The 21,814-nt window shown below is 47.2% G+C and overlaps 1 protein-coding gene across 1 annotated transcript in view; it reads right to left on the bottom strand.

The window, feature by feature from the left end:
* Positions 1–21,814, bottom strand: part of ATP1A3 (ATPase Na+/K+ transporting subunit alpha 3) — a 410,340-nt gene that overhangs the window by 229,615 nt on the left and 158,911 nt on the right. The window contains 2 exon segments of the mRNA XM_085615596.1: positions 6,122–6,181; positions 11,840–11,971. Coding sequence (XP_085471722.1) covers positions 6,122–6,181; positions 11,840–11,971 — 192 coding nt within the window.

Genomic DNA, 21,814 nt, shown 5'->3' with positions numbered 1-21,814 from the left:
AGGGGCATCCATCGAACTAATATCAGTGGGCACCCACCGCAACCTAACCAAACCCCCAGAATTAAAGAAAGTGAGAGTAAGGGTATTCACATATAGACAAGCACTACCCATACCTCTGCTAGGGTGCTTCAAATTGTCAGTAATCCACAAGGAAGAAAGTGTCAACACTACCATATATGTAGCAAGGTGGCATGCTAGTAAGCGGGCAGACAGCAGAAGCCCTAGAACTGAAGTCCTTCACCCTTTGAGTACAAGAGGAAGAACTGTTCACTATTTTTGAAGAATTTCTTCAAAGCCATAGGCAAAGAGGGAAAGAGGTCAAACTCCATATCAACCAGTCCAGTCAGCTGGTAGCCCTGCGACACTGACACATCACCTTTCATCTCTGACCGAAGGTTGAGGAAGAGCTGGAGAAACTAGAACAAGCCGACATTATCAACAAAGATGACAGGTCCCACCCCATGGGTCTCGCAGGTCGTGTTCATTAAAAAGCAGAAGCAACCTGGGGAAGTTCTCATCTGTACGAACATGAGACTTCCCAACATCGCCATCAAAATGGAATGCCACCTGACTCCCACTATGGACGACATCCTTGGGGAGCTCAGCGGAGCAAAATGATTCTCAAAAGTCAACCTTCGCTCGGGATACCATCAGTTACCACTCCGCCGAGTCAAGGCACATCACAACCTTCTCAACGCACGTTGGACTGTGGAGGTATAGCTGCCTTAACTTTGGCATATCCAGTGCCACTAAAGACTTCCAAAATATGATCCAGGAAATGCTCAGCAGTCTGCGGGGGGTCATCAATGTCAGCAATGGCATCCTGATATCTGCCAAATAAATAAAGGAACACCACAAATACTTTTGCAAAGTCCTCAAGTGGATCGAAGACTCTGGACTCACTCTCCATCTGGAGAAATCTGAGTTTCTGATACAAATAATCAGTTTCTTTGGGTACACTTTCTCAGCCGACGGAGTAGCTCCAGACCCCGAGAAGATGCAGGACGTACAAGAAGCACCGAAGCCCACCAACATATCTGAAGTGCAAAGTTTCCTGTGCATGATAAATTACTGTGGGAGGTTCCTCCCAAACCTCACCAGCCTCACACAATCCCTCGGCGAACTCACCAAGGTAAATGACTCATGAACACGGAGAGCAGAACAAGACAACAGGAGATATCTCCCTGTCCTATTTTGATCCAAAGAAACTGACGAATAGCATGGTGTATTCCAGCCCAAAAGGACTCGGTCTGTCCTCACCCAGCAACGGCGACATGGAGGATGGATGCCTACGTTAGCAAGTCCCTCACGGAGACCGAACAGCGATATTCACAAAATGAACAAGAGGCTATCGCCATACACTAGGACTACAGACATTTCCATTTATACATGTATGGCTACAGTTTGGTTGTCACCACGAACCACAAGCACCTGGTACTCCTATTCCAAAGGTCAGCATCCAAGCCAACACCTCATATTGAGAAATGGCTGTTACAAGTCATAACTGCTTGTCAAATGCCTGCCAGGCACCACCAATCCAGCAGATCACCTCTCCCGCCATCCCCACACTGCGACCCCCAAGGAAGCCGAGGAGGCAGAAAAGACCAAATAGTATGTCGGATACATTGCAGAAAGGTCCCAACTGGTCCCGTTGTCACTTACCACTCTCCTGCAAGCCACCCAAGAAGATAAATGCATACAACTGGCAATAGCTGTGATCCAGTAGGGTGAGGGGAGAAACCTGAAAGCATACCTGTCACAGGGGACCCCAGAGGCAAAGAGGGTCCTGGAATCTCTGTTCAACGTCCACCAAAAACTCTCAATAGATGACAGTGGGTGCTTGCTCAGAGGACCCTGCCTAGTGACCCCCACCAGCCTTACCAAACTAAGCTGTACAGCTGGCCCACCACGGCCACCAGGGAGTCGTTAAAACCAAGAAAAGGCTCTGCACCTAGGTCTGGTTCCCTGGCATGGATGAAATGGTGGAAGCCACAGCAAGATCGTGCCAGTGATGCAAAGTGGCCGGCTACCTGGAGGCTCCCCCTCCGGTGCTCACAGAGGAGGGCCCCAGCACTAATGGGAGGGTGCCAGTATAGATTTTGGCCACCTGACAGACAGGAGACACTCCTTAGTCCAAAAAAATGACTACACCAAATACCCAGAGGTTGAATTAGTCAGGTCGCAAATGGCCCCAGAGGTCAAAGCAAAAAATTGAAAAGATAATTACCAACCATGGTCTCAAACATTCTGTGAACCGACAATGGACCACCTTTCCAGAGACAAGAATTTGCGTATTACCTCTGATCCTGTGGCATCCAGCACCGCAAGACAACACTGCAATGGGCCGCAAGCCAATAGAGAGGTGGATCGATTCATGTGAACTCTAAGCAAAGTAATTTGCATCGCTCACGCCGTTCAGCAACCAATAGAGAGAGCGATGTATGGATTGCTATGTGAATACACTCAAACACTGGCCAAGCCCCAGGGCATGCCAGCATGGGCATTTCATCATCAACACCAACCCCCTCTGCCCAAAATGGGTTCCAAGCCCCATTGACAATGGCAGAGTTCTCAACAAGAGGATGGCTTCCAATCAGCGGGCCAGCACCAAGCGAAGGGCTCAGCCTTCCAATATCCAACTGGGAGAATCAATCTTTGTCAAGGATCGGCATCCCGGTAGCAAGGTCTGGCTGCCATTTGAACAGAACCCCTGGATTACGGTGGGACGCCAGGGCACAATGCTCACAGCACACCAAGGTGATGAAGAGATCACCTGCAACGTCTCCTTCTTCAAGAAAATCAAGAGAACCCTTCAGGGAACTGCCAAACCAATTGCTGACTATGGAGGCAGAAGTGTGGGCGCCATCCTAGCCCCCACCCACAGCACGGCCAAGATGTCTCAGGGTCATGACGAGACATGCCAAACTCCATACTAAGAGAGGGTTCTCAGAGTAATCCCTCAGAGAAAGAGTCCTGTACCCTGAGGTCCCCAGGACAAGTTGACCACCCGAGGTCCAATTTGAAGGGCAATCCAGTGCCCTCTACCCACCTGAAAAACGTCCATGTTTGAGGACGCTAAGAACCTGTGGGTGACCATACAGGCACATGATCGCAACCAGTAGTGTGGTAACGTTACAAACTGTGTGAAATGCTATGTATTTTTTAAGTTTGATGTTATGCTTATTAAAGTTGGGGAGAAATGTGCTGTATCACCTTGTCAAGCGCTGCGGTAGGTCTTCGTATGTGTCAACCGAGTACAGCTGGGTTTTGGTTGAGTCCAGCGATCCGCACAGTATACATTTAAAAAGTGCAGGGGTGTGGCTGGAAATTGCAGTCATGCGCCGGCATTGTTGTCTCATTATTGAGCCCCGCATTGCCACGCCATAGCCCTAAGGTAGCACAACACTACAGCAAGGTCAGGTATCTCCTTACCTAGCAGGGCTGTCTCCCATTGAATGCTTGAATCTTGAGTGCAGGTTCAGAGGTGGGGTCAGGCATCCTAATACCTAGCAGGGCAGCCTCCCATTGGTTACTTGAATCTTGAGTGCAGGTTTAGGGGCGTGGTCAGGCATCTCCTTAACCAGCAGAGCCGCATCACATTGGTTGCTTGAATCTTGGGGGCGGTTCATGGGCGTGGTCAGGCATCTACCTACCGAGCAGGACTGCCTCTCATTGGCTGCCTGAATCTTGGGGGTGGGTTCAGAGGCGGGTCAGGCATCTCCTTACCCAGGAGGGCAAATCACATTGGTTGGCTGAATCTTGGGGGCAGGTTCAGAGGCAGGTCAGGCATCTCCTTACCCAGCAGGGCCGCACCACATTGGTTGCATGAATCAAGGGGGTGGGTTCAGACAGAGGACGGTTAGGCATCTCCTTACCGAGCCGGGCCGCCTGAAATTGGTTGCCTGAATCTTGTGGGCAGGCTTAGAGGCAAGGCCTGAACGAGATGCACATGCACTTGAAGGTGGGGCTAACTGGACCTCTCATCTTCCAGGGATCTTACGCACAGACACAGATACCATTAACAGCTGTTGCTTCAGTGGAGTGGAAAATAAATTTAGAGTGTGGGTTGAGTGCTCATAACAGGCTAAATGTCACTCCTGGTGAGAAGAACTAAAACGTGAACTTTCAATGCAAGTCTGTTCAGAGATTTGCTGCGCATAGAGAAACTCCTGGATTCTAGAGTCACTCGGAAGCAATCCTACTCAGAGGACTTGCTTCTATGGACCTCTTCAGTCCATACCAGGGGCTGCTTTGAGCACATCGGAGTGCACATGAAGAGATGTTTGTGTGATTGTATTTGTTTTATGTTGTTGGTCATTTCAGTGGTCTCTTCTCGTGTCGCTCTTGACCGTGAAAGTTGGCGATGTCACCGAGTAAGTTAATTAGTTCTAATTCTGAAGAATTCTCCAAACGTGAGAGCTCTAGGCCTGGGCGGTAAATTCCGTTCCGCTCGTGGAATTTGCGGAATTTGGGTAATTTCGCGTTCCGCGGAGAACGTGGAATTGCCCAAAATTCTGCATTCCGCGGCTTCGTGGAATTTTTTGCTTGTTTGCGTTCTCAAAATGCGTGTTCACAAGATATTTCCCCCCCCGAGCACGCAAACAGCATTCGCGAACAAGAAAAAAGCATCGCGAACAAGCAATTCTGCGTGTTCGCGGGATTTCTGTGCGCTCGCGGAGATTTTTTACCGTTTCGCGGAGCTTTGCATAGCGCGACTATGCAAATTCCGCCCACCACTACTGCTGTGCGCTGCTGAACATCATCCACTCTGTGTCCTCCCAGTCCATATAATGCAGGTGTTATCCAGTGGTGTAAGAATAGCCCCTACAGCCCCCACGGTGCGCGGGGAGCGGAGCTCCAGAGGGCCCCCTCCAGCACTGTGCACAGGCAGAGGGCCCCAGGCCTGAGAGCTCCTGACTGGGTCCAGAGCGTGGGGGTCCCTCTCAATGTATTTTGCAGGGGGCCCCTTCAAGTTTTGTTATGTCACTTATGTGCGAGACCTATTAATAAGCAGACAGAATGAAATGTAAACATGTTTCCACCCTAGGTGGAGCCTGCTCAGAAGAGGCCGCCCACCCACCACTGCTTCTTGCTCTATTTCTGTGGCCTTAGGGCAGTTACCGGTGAGTGGAATTAATATATTGCAATTGTCTGATTATTTACCAGTAATCTTCATTACTCCGAATCCTAGTCTCCCTGGCCATTCTCCGATACCTGCCCCCCCACCCCGCTCCATTGGTTTTACCCTTATGGCTATCGAGGTACTTGGTATTTCAGGACGTGTGGTAGGTGGCGTGCCCCTTGATGACTCCCAGGGAGGAGGCGGGGCTTAACTCATAGACTGCGTATAAGTATCTGTTCTTAAGTTAGTTTTAGGGTTAAGGTAGGCAAAGCCGGTGTGTGTAACAAGGCGAACCCCACGTTGAAAGGACTGGAATGAGGAAGGTGCACAAGAAGTGAATGTTTTTTTCTTTTTTTTCCATGGGTTTGATGTGACTGCTGTCACTCTTACCTTGTGGGGGCACGGGCGCTCCACAGCGCCTAGAGTCACTTGCTCCTGTTTGTGTGGGATGAGGGACTTTTATGGGATGTGCGTGGCACTGAGTCCCTCCCCCCCGCCTCCAAGATTAATTATTTGCCTAAATTCCCAGGATGTTGAGCTTAAGCTGGGATTTGAACCTGGTTTCCCAATTCTAAGGTCAGCAGCTCTGTCTGCTAGACCACATCTCTTCCTGTGTTATCCACACACAGACCGCCTCAGCGAGTGAACCAATGTGTCTTGTCACCCAAACAGTAATTTCACAATAGAACCAAAGGAAAATGAAAACAAACGTTCTGAATTAGGACTCCGCCCGTCCCTAATGATATATATATATATATATATATATATATATATATATATATATATATATATATATATATATATATATATATATATATATATATATATATATATATATATATATATATATATATATGACAGTGTATATGAAGTACCATGGTAGCAAACACAACAGAGGGATGCTGGCACTGGACTGGCATAGAATGTAAAGAGGCCTCATTCCTTTTCTACAGAGAGGCCAAGTCTGTAGGGGCATGCAAACACCAGATCTTTACACACCTGTACGCAGTCTGTGTTGTACTTTCTACACACCTCCTCCACTGACATCTTGTGTTCAGTCTGAGGGAAGGAGACAGGAATTCATTAGTGAAAATTTCACTCCATACGGTGATGTTCAAGCACTGCACTCATCACTAGTGTACTCACTCGCCATGTATGGGCTCACTGCACTAGTGCAGTCAGGCACCACCAATCACCCCACTCTGCATGCATGTACTCGGTGCACTGGTGCAGCCAGGCGGCGCCAACCATCCCTCTCTGCATGTGAGTGCTCACTGCACTAATGCAGCCACCAATCACCCCACTCTGCATGCATGTACTCACTGCACTAATGCAGCCAGCTTGCACCATTCATCCCACTCTGCATGTATGTACTCAGTGCACTAATGCAGCCAGGTGGCACCATTCATCCCACTCTGCATGCATGTACTCACTGCACTAATGCAGCCAGGTGGCACCATTCATCCCACTCTGCATGTATGTGCTCACCGCACTAATGGAGCCACGCGCCACCAATCACCCCACTCTGCATGCATGTACTCGGTGCACTAGTGCAGCCAGGTGGCGCCAACCATTCCTCTCTGCATGTGAGTGCTCACTGCACTAGAACAGCCAGGCACCACCAATCATCCCACTCTGCATGTGAGTGCTCACTGCACTAGTGCATCCAGGCGCCACCAATCATCCCACTCTGCATGCATGTACTCGGTGCACTAGTGCAGCCAGGTGGCGCCAACCATCCTTCTCTGCATGTGAGTGCTCACTGCACTAGAACAGCCAGACACCACCAATCATCCCACTCTGCATGTATGTACTCAGTGCACGAGTGCAGCCAGGCAGCACCAATCATCCCACTCTGCATGCATGTACTCGGTGCACTAGTGCAGCCAGGCACCACCAATCATCACACTCTGCATGTGTATGCTTACTGCACTAATGCAGCCAGGTGGCACCAATCATCAAACTCTGTATACATCTACATAAATCCCACCCTGTATGAGTACACTCACTCTGTACGAATACACCCACTCTGTACGAATACACCAAATCGGCATGAATACAACCACCCCAACCAAATACACCCACTCCCTATTAATACACCCACTTTGTATCAATACACTCACCCTGTACAAATACACTCACCCTGTACTAATACACCCACTCTGTACGAATACACCCACTCTGTATGAATACACTCACTCTGTATGAATACAACCACCCTGGAGGAATACACCCACTCCCTATTAATACACCCACTTTGTATCAATACACTCACCCTGTACAAATACACTCACCCTGTACAAATACACCCACTCTGTATGAATACACTCTGTATCAATATACCCACCCTGTACGAATACACCCACTGTGTGTCAATACACCTACTCTGTATCAATACACCTCCCCTGTATAAATACACCTACCCTGCACGGAGACAACCATTCTGTATGAATACACCCACTCTGTATAAATATACCCACCCTGTATGAATAGATCCACTGTGTGTCAATACAACCAACCTGTATGAATACATCCACTCTGTATGAATACAACCAGTTTGCACAAATACACACACTCTGTATCAATACACCCACCCTGGTGGAATACACCTACTCTGCAAGAATACACCCAACCTGTACGAATACACTCACTCTGTTTGAGTACACCCACCATGTACGAATACACCCACTTTGTATCAATACACCCACCATGTATCTATACACCCACTCTGTATGAATCTACCCACTCTGTATCAATACACCCACTCTGCATCAATACATCCACCATGTACGAATACACCCACTCTATATGAATACAACCACTCTGTCCAAATACATCCAACCTGCACGAATACACCCACTCCGTATCAACACACCCACCATTTACGAATATAACCATTCTGTATGAATACAACCTCTCTGTACAAATACCCCCACTCTGTATGAATATGCCCACTCTGTATGAATACATCCCCTCTGTATCAATACACCCAACCTGTACAAATACACCCACTCTGTATGAATATACCCACTATGTATGAATACACCCACCCTGTACGAATGCACCGACCCTGTATTTATACACCCACCTTGTACAAATACAACCACTCTGTATGAATATACCCACTATGTATGAATACACCCACCCTGTATGAATACACCTACTCCGTACGATTACACCCACTCTGTATGAATACACCCACCATGTACGAATACACCCACTCTGTACCAATACATCCACCATGTACGAATAAACCCACTCTGTATCAATTCACCCAAAATGTATGAATAAACCCACTCTGTATCAATACACCCAAAATGTATGAATACACCCACTCTGTATCAATACACCTACTATATACCCACCTTGTACGAATACACCCAATCTGTATGAAATGAATACAACCACTCTGTATCAACACACCCACCATGTATGAATACAATCACCCTGTATCAAAACACCGACCACGTGGGAATACACCCATTCTGTACGAATACACTCACTGCACAAATACTCCAACTCCGCATTGAGGTGTCCAGTTTGTGAGAGTCTACTGACCAGAGTATATTCACTCACCTATGAGTCCAACAACTATCGCTACATTCAAGGGCGGGAGATCTCATAATTGCTCAGTACTGTTAATCCCTCTTCTACTACAGTCGCTGACACATCCCGCAGTACCAGCAAATTTACTCATCCATAACAGCCAGTCTCATACCATCCCCCGAACCACTATGCCCACCCCATCCATAGGAGCGGCTGCTCTAACACAACCCCCAAATCCCGCAGTCTTTCACTAACCATCACACACAGCACTCCAACTCCTACACCATCTCCAACAGTCAACACAGCTACGATATCCCTAGAGCCATCCCTTGAACACCACATTCTACAGTCGGCACCACTACATAATCACCCAAAGGAATCACCTCAACACCATCTCCTACAGTCAGCACCAGAAGATAATTACCCAAAGCCATCACCTCTACACCATCTCCTACAGTCAGCACCAGAAGATAATCACCCAAAGCCATCACTTCAACACCATCTCTTACAGTCAGCACCAGAAGATAATCACCCAAAGCCTTCACTTCTACACCATCTCTTACAGTCAGCACCAGAAGATAATCACCCAAAGCCTTCACTTCTACACCATCACCTACAGTCAGCACTACTACATAATCAGCCAAAGGCATCACCTCGACACAGTCAGCACCAGAAGATAATCACACAAGCCATCACTTCTACACCATCTCCTACAGTCAGCACCCATACATTATCACTTAGAGGTCTCACTTCCACACCATCTCCTACAGTCAGCACCACTACATAATCACCCAAAGGCATCGCCTTGACACCATCTCCTACAGTCAGCAGCAGAAGATAATCACCCAAAGCCATGGCTTTTATTCCATCTCCTACAGTCAGCACCAGAAGATAATCACCCAAAGCCATCACTTCAACACCATCTCTTACAGTCAGCACCAGAAGATAATCACCCAAAGCCTTCACTTCTACACCATCTCTTACAGTCAGCACCAGAAGATAATCACCCAAAGCCTTCACTTCTACACCATCACCTACAGTCAGCACTACTACATAATCAGCCAAAGGCATCACCTCGACACAGTCAGCACCAGAAGATAATCACACAAGCCATCACTTCTACACCATCTCCTACAGTCAGCACCCATACATTATCACTTAGAGGTCTCACTTCCACACCATCTCCTACAGTCAGCACCACTACATAATCACCCAAAGGCATCGCCTTGACACCATCTCCTACAGTCAGCAGCAGAAGATAATCACCCAAAGCCATGGCTTTTATTCCATCTCCTACAGTCAGCACCCATACATTATCACTTAAAGGTCTCACTTCTACCCCATCTTCTACAGTCAGCACCGTTACATAATCACCCAAAGGCATCACTTCAACATCTTCTCCTACCTTCAGCACCAGAAGGTTATCACCCAAAGCCATCACTTCTACACCATCTCCTACAGTTAGCACCAGAAAATATTCACCCAAAGCCATCACTTCTACACCATCTCCTACAGTCAGCACCCATACATTATCGCTTAAAGGTCTCACTTCTACACCATCTTCCACAGTCAGCACCAGAATATAATTGTCCAAAGCCATCGCTTCTACATCATCTCCTACAGTCAGCAGCAGAAGATAATCACCCAAAGCCATCTCTACTACACCATCGCCTACAGTCAGCAGCAGAAGATAATCAGCCAAAGCCATCTCTACTACACCATCGCCTACAGTCAGCAGCAGAAGATGATCACCCAAAGCCATCTCTACTACACCATCGCCTACAGTCAGCAGCAGAAGATGATCACCCAAAGTCATCTCTACTACACCATCGCCTACAGTCAGCAGCAGAAGATGATCACCCAAAGTCATCTCTACTACACCATCGCCTACAGTCAGCAGCAGAAGATAATCACCCAAAGCCATCTCTTCTACACCATCGACTACAATCAGCAGCATAAGATAATCACCCAAAGCCATCTCTACTACACCATCGCCTACAGTCAGCAGCAGAAGATAATCACCCAAAGCCATCTCTACTACACCATCGCCTACAATCAGCAGCAGAAGATAATCACCCAAAGCCATCTCTTCTACACCATCGCCTACAGTCAGCAGCAGAAGATAATCACCCAAAGTCATCTCTACTACACCATCGCCTACAGTCAGCAGCAGAAGATAATCACCCAAAGCCATCTCTGCTACACCATCGCCTACAGTCAGCAGCAGAAGATAGTCACCCAAAGCCATCTCATCTACACCATCTCCTACAGTCAGCAGCAGAAGATAATCACCCAAAGCCCTCACTTCTACACCATCTCCTACAGTCAGCACCCATACATTATCACTTAAAGGTCCCACTTCTACACCATCTCCTACATTCAGCAGCAGAAGATAATCACCCAAAGCCATCGGTCCTACACCATCTCCTACAGTCAGCACTGATACATTATCACTTAAAGGTCCCACTTCTACACCATCTCCTACATTCAGCAGCAGAAGATAATCACCCAAAGCCATCGGTCCTACACCATCTCCTACAGTCAGCACTAATACATTATCACTTAAAAGTCCCACTTCTACACCATCTCCTACATTCAGCAGCAGAAGATAATCACCCAAAGCCATCTCTACTACACCATCGCCTACAGTCAGCAGCAGAAGATAATCACCCAAAGCCATCTCTTCTACACCATTGCCTACAGTCAGCAGCAGAAGATAATCACCCAAAGTCATCTCTACTACACCATCGCCTACAGTCAGCAGCAGAAGATAATCACCCAAAGCCATCTCTGCTACACCATCGCCTACAGTCAGCAGCAGAAGATAATCACCCAAAGCCATCTCATCTACACCATCTCCTACAGTCAGCAGCAGAAGATAATCACCCAAAGCCCTCACTTCTACACCATCTCCTACAGTCAGCAGCAGAAGATAATCACCCAAAGCCATCGGTCCTACACCATCTCCTACAGTCAGCACTGATACATTATCACTTAAAGGTCTCACTTCTACACCATCTCCTACAGTCAGCAGCAGAAGATATTCACCCAAAGCCATCGCTTCTATGTTACTCTCATGGTCAGCACCCTACATCATCCCCAGAGCCCCCACTTCTACACCATGCCTCTGCGGTCACCACCTCTACGTCCTCTGCCACAGCCGGTGCTCACCAGGGACACTTCCTTCTTCAGGTCATCGAGTTCTCTTTTCTGTATGGCTCCTTTTTTGTCTTTTTGTGGCGTGTTCTCCGCCTCTTTGGTGTCTTGCGTTGTGGCCACGCGGTAGCTGTCTGAGCGCCCATACTGCAGGAGAGAACAGAAGAGGATTACACCCTAGGACTCAAGTGTCCCTCTATGTCCTTCACATAACTCCAAACACATCTCAAAACTGCCTCTCCATTTTCAAAGTGTATGTGAAGTGTCGGCGCAGTTCAATGTCAGACAAAGGGCGACAGATACATTAGACTACATTCATGCTGTTTGAGTACCTGGGTTTATATTATGTTAGGTTGTGTTACCTTGGTTTGTGTTATGTGGTTTATATGAAATGTTAGTTTGCATTGTTATGTGATTGGTTGCCTTATATTGCATCCATTTGGTTCCTGTGTGTTATGCTGTTCCGGGTTGTGTTGGACTGTTTTACGTTGCATTTACTTATGTTGGTTTATGTTATGGTTGGTTTGGGTGTTTGGCTATGTTTTATTGTTCTGTAGAGAAACAAATTAGTTTGCTGTGAGTTGGCACGTATTTGTTATATTGTTTTGGCATTTTGTGTTTTACATTGTATTGGGATAGGCTGGTTGATGAGCTTGTGTGTTGGGTTGTATAACATTGTGCATTGTAATGTTGTTGTATTGCTATATTGTGTTGGATTGTGGTGGGTATTTTTATCCTGTGTTGGGTTATGTTGGGGTTATATTATGTTGCACTGACTTGAGCTGGATTATTTTATGTTGTGTTTGTTTATGTTGGTCTCTGCTATGCTATGTTGAATTGTTTTACACTGCATTGGGTTTTGCCAGTTTGTGTTAGTTTGTGTTGGGCTCTTTTGTCTTGTGTTGGATTAAGTTATGGTTATACAATGTCATCCTCACTTGAGTTGGGTTGCTTTATGTTGTATTGGTTTATGCTGGTCTATGTATACTGTGTCGAGTTGGTTTACACTGCATTGAGTTATGCCAGTTTATGTTGTGTTGGGTTCTTTTATCTTTTGTTGAGTTAAGTTAGGGTTATATTGTGTTGACTGACTCAAGTTGGGTTCTTTTATCTTGTGTTGGTTTATGTTGGTCTATGTGTACTGTGTTCGGTTGGTTTTCACTGCATTGGTTTATGCCGGTTTATGTTATATTGTGTTGGGTTCTTTTATCTTGTGTTGTGTTATGTTGGTCTTTGTATACTCAGTTAGATTGGTGTACAATGCATTGGGTTATGCGGTTTATGTTGTTTTGTGTTGGATTTCCTGATTTTTGTTGGTTGGTTTAGGTTGTTTAAGCGTGTGGTGTATGTTGACTTGTGCTCAGTTATTTTGTTTTGCCTTTTTAGGTTAATTTGCTACGTTCCTTTTGGCCTGAAGTATGTTGGTCTTCTGTAGGTGATGATGGAGTACTCTGCTGGATTTTATTCCATTGTGTTAAGTATCTCTTGTTATGTTGTATTTAGAGATCCTATTCTGATTTCTCTATTGCAAATGCACTCAGTTTCACAAAACCATCCAATACTTTGAAACAAGCATCAAATATCACGTCTGCCTTATAGAATAATTTTTTGCGACTTATCCAGCCTAGTAATATGATAAAACACCAAAGATATTGTGATAGGAATCCTGTGCCCGGTGCATGACAGATCTGAAAATGACAAGCTTTTTCTTCGTCGCAATAATGAGGGGGTTTGAAATACTGAGGTATTCAATGCCCGGTGTCCAAAGGACCGAGGCTAGTATTCTCTAAGTCTTTGACTGGTGTGGCTCAGTGGTTCTTATGATATTGGACCTCTAAACGGTTCTTATGTTATTGGGCCTCTAAATGGTTCTTATGTTATTGGACCCCTCAGCAGCTCTTATGTTATTGGACCTCTCAGCAGCTCTTATGTTATTGGACCTCTTAGTGGCTCTTATGTTATTGGGCCTCTCAGTAGCTCTTATGTTATTGGATCTCTCAGTGGCTCTGACGTTATTAAACTCAATGACTCATGTTATTGGACTTCTCAATGACTCTGATGTTATTGGACCTCTCAGCAGATCCTATGTTATTGGACCTCTCAGCGACTCTAATGTTATTGGACCTCTCAGCAGCTCTTATGTTATTGGACCTCTTAGCGGTTCTTATGTTATTGGACCTCTTAGTGGCTCTTATGTTATTGGACCTCTCAGCAGCTCTTATGTTATTGAACCTCTCAGCAGCTCTTATGTTATTGGATCTCTCAGTGGCTCTGACGTTATTAAACTCAATGACTCATGTTATTGGACTTCTCAATGACTCTGATGTTATTGGACCTCTCAGCAGATCCTATGTTATTGGACCTCTCAGCGACTCTAATGTTATTGGACCTCTCAGCAGCTCTTATGTTATTGGACCTCTTAGCGGTTCTTATGTTATTGGACCTCTTAGTGGCTCTTATGTTATTGGGCCTCTCAGTAGCTCTTATGTTATTGGACCTCTCAGCAGCTCTTATGTTATTGGATCTCTCAGTGGCTCTGACGTTATTGAACTCAATGACTCTGATGTTATTGGACTTCTCAATGACTCTGATGTTATTGGACCTCTCAGCAGATCCTATGTTATTGGACCTCTCAGCGACTCTAATGTTATTGGACCTCTCAGCAGCTCTTATGTTATTGGGCCTCTCAGCAGCTCTTATGTTATTGGACCTCTCAGCAGCTCTTATGTTATTGGACCTCTTAGCAGCTCCTATGTTATTGGATCTCTCAGTGGCTCTGACGTTATTGAACTCAATGACTCTGATGTTATTGGACTCCTCCGCGTCTTTTGAGACAGTCCCACACACCTTACTGATCAACATTATTGAAAGCAGAGACAGAGCAGAGAAGTGTAAGCAGAGCTCACGCTTCCAGGCTGTCACTGTATCTCCCTGTAAGCCCCCTTCCAATAAACACTGATGGGGGTCCCTTGAGGACCCTCTCTCTGCCCCCTTCCTTCCTGCAATGCTTACACTTATCAGACTACCGTTCATTTAGGGAGTAGCCACCCACCTCATCCTGTGCCCCCCACGGAGATGCCAGAATCCCCGCGCACTCCGGCTGCCCTCCACAAGAGATGCACGCGCGAAGCTCTTTGCACGGGTCACAGAGCACGAGCCAGGCCACTTCGTCTCTCTTCGAGCGTTCATCTGCTGCTGTCTAGTTCTGCCAGCCCCCTCACGACCCCCAGACCCCACAAGCCTCGAGCAGGTGGCCCTGCCTGTCCCCTCCGCCCTCGTCGCCAGAGCCTGGAGTGGGCTTCGAGTCCACCCTGGCTCCGCTGGCGGTCTGGCCTCCCTCCATGAACCGTTGAATCCCATCTGTCCACCAAGCAGCCCCCCCCCCACCCCCCTCTTGTCGCGGTGGTTTCTTCTGCTGGCGCCAGGAGGCCCTTTTCTGGGGTATTTGAGCGCTTAGCACAATCCACATCAAACCAGTTTTATAATTTGCGCCCTCATGTAATGCATCTAGAATATTAATAAGCAGCGTCTCTTCCTCGGCTCCAGCCTCGAAAAGGTCTGGTTTCCCGCCTCAAATCCTTATATTTCGAGCCTGTGAGGAAATACTGCAACATATCTTTGTTTAACCTCCGTATATGTATACCACGTTATGATTCTGCCCCCCCCCCCCCCGCCCTCTGCCCCTTAACGTGTGCACCCATCCACGGGCCCCTGATACCGCATTTACACAATGGTGCAAAGCGAGGATCACAAGTGAACGGGACTTGCGCACGTTTTGCGCACGTTATGGCCTCATCTTCTGATCGCTGCGCTCACTTTTACCTTCAGCTAAAAGCTGGCGGTAACTGCGCGCGCAAACCCCAGCGGAAACCCCGGTTTGCGCTCTGCGCCTGATGTACGCTTTGAAAATACTCCTTGGGCCCAAGTTTTCACCAGCACCAGAGGCCAATGAGCCGTTCATATGTCCGCTGTAACGCACTTAGGGGCATATCAGCAACAACCGGCGCTAATGATCGCTAAGTGCACTTTGCGCTAGGATAATTATCACCGGCTAATGTGGATTTTTATCGCTGAGATAGCGTGTTATTAGCAACGCTTATCTCAAAAGTGATAAAAATCCTAGCGCTAACTGCCTAACGTGAGATTATCGCTGGAAACCCAGCGATAATCTCACGAAATGTGGTGTTAGCTTGTTGATAGGGCCTCACAAACTTAGCCATGATATCCGCCTTCTATAGGATATCATGGCTAAGTCAGTCCTGAAGCAGGTGTAAGGAAAGTAGCGCTAACAGGGGTGCTTCATAGCGTGGGGCTTGATGATAGGAGAAATGTCGTGTCATGTCAGGTCAGGAACGCCCACTTTGCATGTCATTAGAGATGCAAAGCTGGGCGTTAGGAATCCGTGCGCTAATGCAAGGTTTCATGTGTTAGCGTGACCTTGCTAATTAGGCGTTAGAATTATCGCCGCTTTTCGGCCGAAAACGGCCGCAAAATCCGCGATAATTTTCTATCACCGCGTTGTAGATATGCCCCTTAATGTGTAACGGGGAAGACGCGGTATTAACGCCACCAGACCGCGTGCCATGGAGTAAACATGATGCCCTTATGCACACCCGAGATATCCCAAACCCTGACTTATTCCTGTGGCCACAAATCTGTGTGTATATTCGTTGTTACTCTCCTATGCCAGCTCAGTTTATTCCCCAGCTATGAGTTGGCGTCAGTGGGTAAACACAATATTTTTCATTTCCAACAACAATTCTGCGGCTCTTAAATTTCTGCATTTATAACTAAATACTTAAATCCGCACTTGTGTTCGAATGCTTGCAGTTCTGCTGGTTTGCGTATTCTTCTGCCGGCTGGAAGTATTTGATTGTATTGTTGTAGGACAGCGATGTTGTGATGAGTTGAGTTGTGGTATCAATCGATCAAAAAATCAATCGAATTTTATTCGATTTACAAGGAAAGTCATACAAGTGTACATTAAAAAATGTGCCCACTTAAAACAAGCAATCGTAAAATATTAACTATTTTAAGTCGCAGTGTAAAATACATACAAACTACAATTACATTGGCACGTTAGATTTATACCAGAACTAAACTTCAGCACAAGAACCTGCAACAAAACCCAGTATTAAGGAGATACACACAGAACCCCCGATAAGAAATAGGAAACAGAAAAGCAAAGTTTGGGAGTGGCTAAGAATTGCAGATATAAACAGGCCGGTCTAATCTGCATAAATCCCTGCGCAACTTTAACGGATCTTAAAAATGTGTGTGGCAGGGCAGAGAATTTTGGACAGAGCAAAACTATATGCATGGAAGTGCAAATAATGGTGTGGTCACAGGTACAAGGGAGGGAAGGTGGAATGCCATAATCAAACACCCTTTGGAAATAACAGCCAGGGCACAAGTCGGGGGTACACGCAGGTGTCCGGCGTCCACCCACTATTTTCACAGGGTGAACGCCGTCCACCCTGCCAAGAAGTTGGGCCCCACTGAATAATGTGCTGAACTCGTCCCGGTGTAATTTCCAAACACCAGGATGCTTTCCATCTGCAACAAGCAACAATGTACAGGTGGGACGGGCCTTTCTTATTTCAGACTCCTGCTGGGCCCATAACAAAGGCCGAATTTGAGGGGTCATCAGGCCTCCATTTGTTCGAGTCTCTCTGCTGGCAGCAGTCAGGAGCCTCCCACCTAGAAGCAAAGGCAGCAGAGGGGAAACAAAGGCTCACACCTTGTCAGCACTTCACACATACTTGAGAGGCAACTTTTCACTTTGTTCAGGCTCTGTTTACATGCACTGTACGAATGTCTCTCCCAGTATTTACACAAAATAAATGTAATTTATATAGTGCTTACTACCCCTGAGGAGGTGTTGAAATAATTTAAGTACCACTATTTTTTTCTTGTATAGCGCTACTCATCCCAAAGCAGAGTGTCAGAGCACATCGCACGTACATATTAAAGTCTTGGCTTGTGACACCACTTCCTATGATGTCAATTCCTTTTATGCCACATGTAATGTCAAGCGCTGTGATGTCACACGCTGTGATGTCACTTCCATACTTCCTAACTAGGTTAGTCCCCCCCACTTCTGTTTTTTAGGACTTGTGCCCTGATAACTGATGAACAATATTCAGTCTCAGGAATGTTAAGAGGTGACCATGGAAGCTGAACCTATCCAGAGAGCGGAAGGGTCCATTCCTGAATCTGATGTAACCAGGACGTAGCCTCGGAAGGACTGTTGCGCTGACGCAGAGCTCTCCCTCTCGGGCGCCACTCTCTGGGTAGAGGCCGGCTTCATCCAAGGTTAGGTTCTTTTTTACAATACTCTGGGATCAAACAACAGATCTGGACAGCTCGGTTCAAAAAAAGGTTTCTTGATGTTTGAGATCCACGGGATCTGAGTGGACTTCTCAAGGGCCAGACAGCCCTGGAGGATGAGTCTGTTCCGACGAGGACCCTCTAAACCAGACAGAGCACCAAAGGCGCGATGGACGAATGCGGATCAGATCTGAGATAAAACCCAAACCCAGTCCCTCATGGACAATTTCCGCAGGGGGGCTCTGGCTGACAGCCAGAAGATTCCCCAGAAACCTGTTTTCGATTGCCTGGATGGGATCGATGTTAGTGTGGCCCCAGACTTCACACCCCAAAATGACCATTAGAATACATTTAGCCTTGTGAACCTCTGGGATAAGTTTAGGGGGCTTGAGTCCCATTCGCCTAGCAAAATCGTGCACACCAGACATGGATCTTAGAAAGTTATTCCCCTTGTTCCTAATCACCAGGGTCCACCTAAGGCCAGAATTCAAAAGAAGACCGAGCGAAGTAACATTATCCACCCTGCTTAAAACTGGGTCTGTGCATAAAGGTTACAGGATTTAGCTTTCATTGGGCCAGCTACCATAAAAAAAGATTTTTTTAAATTGGTGTAAAGGTCGAAATTGTTCATAAAAATGATAAAGAATCTAAAAGACTTTGCAACCTCTTAGCTGTGCCGGCAATTAAAACTGCATCGTCTGCATAGACAACAAACGTAATTAATTGTCTGCCCACCCTGGGAACATCGGCCTCGATATTAATTAAAACCTCCTCCAACCAATTATATGCATTATAAATAAGAAAGGAGCGAGGATACACCCCTGCCGAAGTCCCCTTTGATTTCAAACGGCTGGGTGCAACCCGGCCACCCCATTAAGTCCTTTGTGAAGATCTCTCATGAAGGCTCCCAGAGCCTGGCCCAACCCATGGACCCCAGCCCAGACCAGAGTTTCTCCCTGTTGACTTTATCAAAGGCTGAGCTGAGGTCCATAAATGCCAAGTGAACCCCCCCTCACCTGAGTATATTTAGGGATCAGTGGATGGAGGTTATGGTTTTGTTCAACAGTACCCCTGCCGGACCTAAACCCGTATTGGACGTCAGAGAGAACTGACCTCTCGTCCGCCCACCAGATGAGTCTCTCAAGAATAACCCTCACAATAATCTTGACCTCCCCATAAATTAAAGAGATGGGTCTATAGCAGGCCGGGTCGGCCATGTCCTCATTTTTAATTTTGGAATAATGACTGAGCTCTTCCATGCAGCTCGATGGTGGCCTCTAATAGCAGCATTGACATGGCGGGAGATAACCGGGGCCCACAGGTCTTCCAGGGATATCAGGAGGTCTCCCGGGACCCCGTGAGCCCCAGGGTTCCTACCCAAGGGCAGGGAGTGGATAGCGTTGGTTACCTCCACCCACTCGACCGTGAACAGAACAGTAGGAGGAGGGAGGGTGGGCAAGAGTGAGGGCTCGGTCTCTTTCGGGTCCCCCAAGACCTGTAAAGTGATTCACCCAGGCCACCTGGTCCGACAGCATGAGGTGTCTAAAGAAGGGTCGGTCCACAATGATCCAAATGTGGCACTATCATTCAGAGACCTCGCTGCCACGGGGTGGTCCCATAACTCCTTCTTCAACTCCAGCTTCTGGTTTTTAAGGGCATTTCTAAAAACTGCTCTAGCATGTCTGACCGCGACCCTGTCCCGGTGTACATTTTAAGGTTGCCACTAGCTCTCTTTTGGCCCTGGCACAATGAGTATCAAACCAACTTCACGGTTTGGTCAATGCATTATTAATATATGCACTTATGCGGTGAAACATTATACAAATCTGTGGGTCCGTAGAGGCGTCCCCCAGGAAAATATGGAAGTCTGCCTGGCATGAACGAACCCTAATGGTGTTAAATTCCTCAGGGTTGACTCTCTCCCATCTGATCCTACGGTCATGATCCCTGGGCTCGGGAAGGGCTAAACAAAGGTCGATGAGTCCTGGCTTCTTTTCCTCCTTAGAAAAAATGCCAGAAAGATGATTGTGGTCCGTGTGAAGGCTCCAGACCGTTGCAAAGCTTAGCAAGGAAGGGAGAAGCCCCTTGAAGCAAACATGTAGTCAGTAGTCGAGCCAGCACACGGCCTGCAAATGTGGGTATGACAGCAGGCTGATCCTAGGTATGTTTAGAGAGGAGATTGACTAAATTAAATTGGGAAATCAGATTGCTTAATACCTCCCCCTGTGCTTGAGCTTCACATGCACCTGAACTTCCCCAGATGTGTCTGAGTCCTCTACAGGATACAGGTGACACTCCTTACGAGGGCGTAGCTGAAAGTCGCCCAATAGGAATAGGGCCACGGACCACCTCAAATGGGAAAGGGAAAAGGTGTCAAGGAGGTTGGGCCACCTCAGGAAATGAGTCTATTTTCTCCTTCCCAGGGGTGGGGTTATAGATGTTAATACAAAGGATTGATGGGGGAAGGTTAGAAGGCAGAAAATCTCCCAAAAAAGGGAGAGGAGGAGAAGATTAGAGACAGATTAGGTGTCAAAGTGTCCGGACCCCCACTCGCCCGCCCACTTTGGGACGGAGAAGCATTGATGGTGAGAGATACAGGCCTTCTAAGGATAGGTCGCCAGTAGAGTCCCAGGTCCCCTGTAAGATAATAATGTCAAAATCTGAGAAGAAAGCTATCACATCGGGGTCCCCAATGGTACCCCGGGCACCCGCTATGGCCAACTCAGGATCCTTAAGTGCTCTGAGGACGGGGAACTGTTGGGTACAGATGGGACATGCTCTGCCATACCTACTCTGTCCAGGGCATTTAACCCACAGTGCCTCAAAGAGGTAGTGCAGAGACAGGCTGGGGAGCCGCACACGGGACAAACTAGGGGCAACCAGCGGCAGTGGGGGTGGTACAATTCCCGTCTGAAACCATCTCCTGCACACTTGGGTTGTAAAAACCCAGAGGCAGAACAGAGATAGCAGGCATGGACATAACATTCCTTAAAATAGCCCCGCCCTGAAGGAATTAGCAAAGTTCACGATAATACAGTCCCCATCCATAAACTTTAGAGACTTACCAATCCGGCCGCTTCTCCCAGCCATGAAGAGTTCATCGTGTAAACACTGGCCATTTATACTGTAAAGCCTTTTGGACAGACAGTGTACCACCTTATTTTTGAGTTGGGCATATGATTCAGGTTCACAAGAGGGGGCACAGTTGTGAGGTCAACCACATTGGGGTGCTAACTAGGGGAAGCTGAGTGAACATCTGACTGTGTATAGATCCATGGGGTGGTCTGTCGGGCGGCTATACTTGCTCTGGGTTCCAGGGGCCGAGGAGATTTGGCTAGGCTGGGTGGTAAGATGAGACCTTGGACCCTCAAACCTCTATGTATGAACAGGGCCTGAGGAGGGGGAGCGGATGAGGACATGTCAGCAAAGGTCAGCATGTCACTCAGTCCCTAGGTCTGTCCAGACCCCATTGTGGAAAGGGAAAATGAGACACACTCCTGGGTACTAGGGGCTACAGGAAGGATAGAGGAGGGCGTACAGAGATAGGGAAAGATATATGTTCCTGTGCTGACAAGCTCAGCTTTATGGAAATGTCCTCGAGCCCCTTCCCTATGAGAGCTGCAGTGACTTCTAGGTCAAGAACCTTCTGGCTGAGGGCCT

The sequence above is a fragment of the Triturus cristatus genome, chromosome 7 (genome assembly GCF_964204655.1).
Source record: "Triturus cristatus chromosome 7, aTriCri1.1, whole genome shotgun sequence".
Classification (NCBI taxonomy): domain Eukaryota; kingdom Metazoa; phylum Chordata; class Amphibia; order Caudata; family Salamandridae; genus Triturus; species Triturus cristatus.
This window is presented reverse-complemented; position numbering and strand designations above follow the sequence as displayed.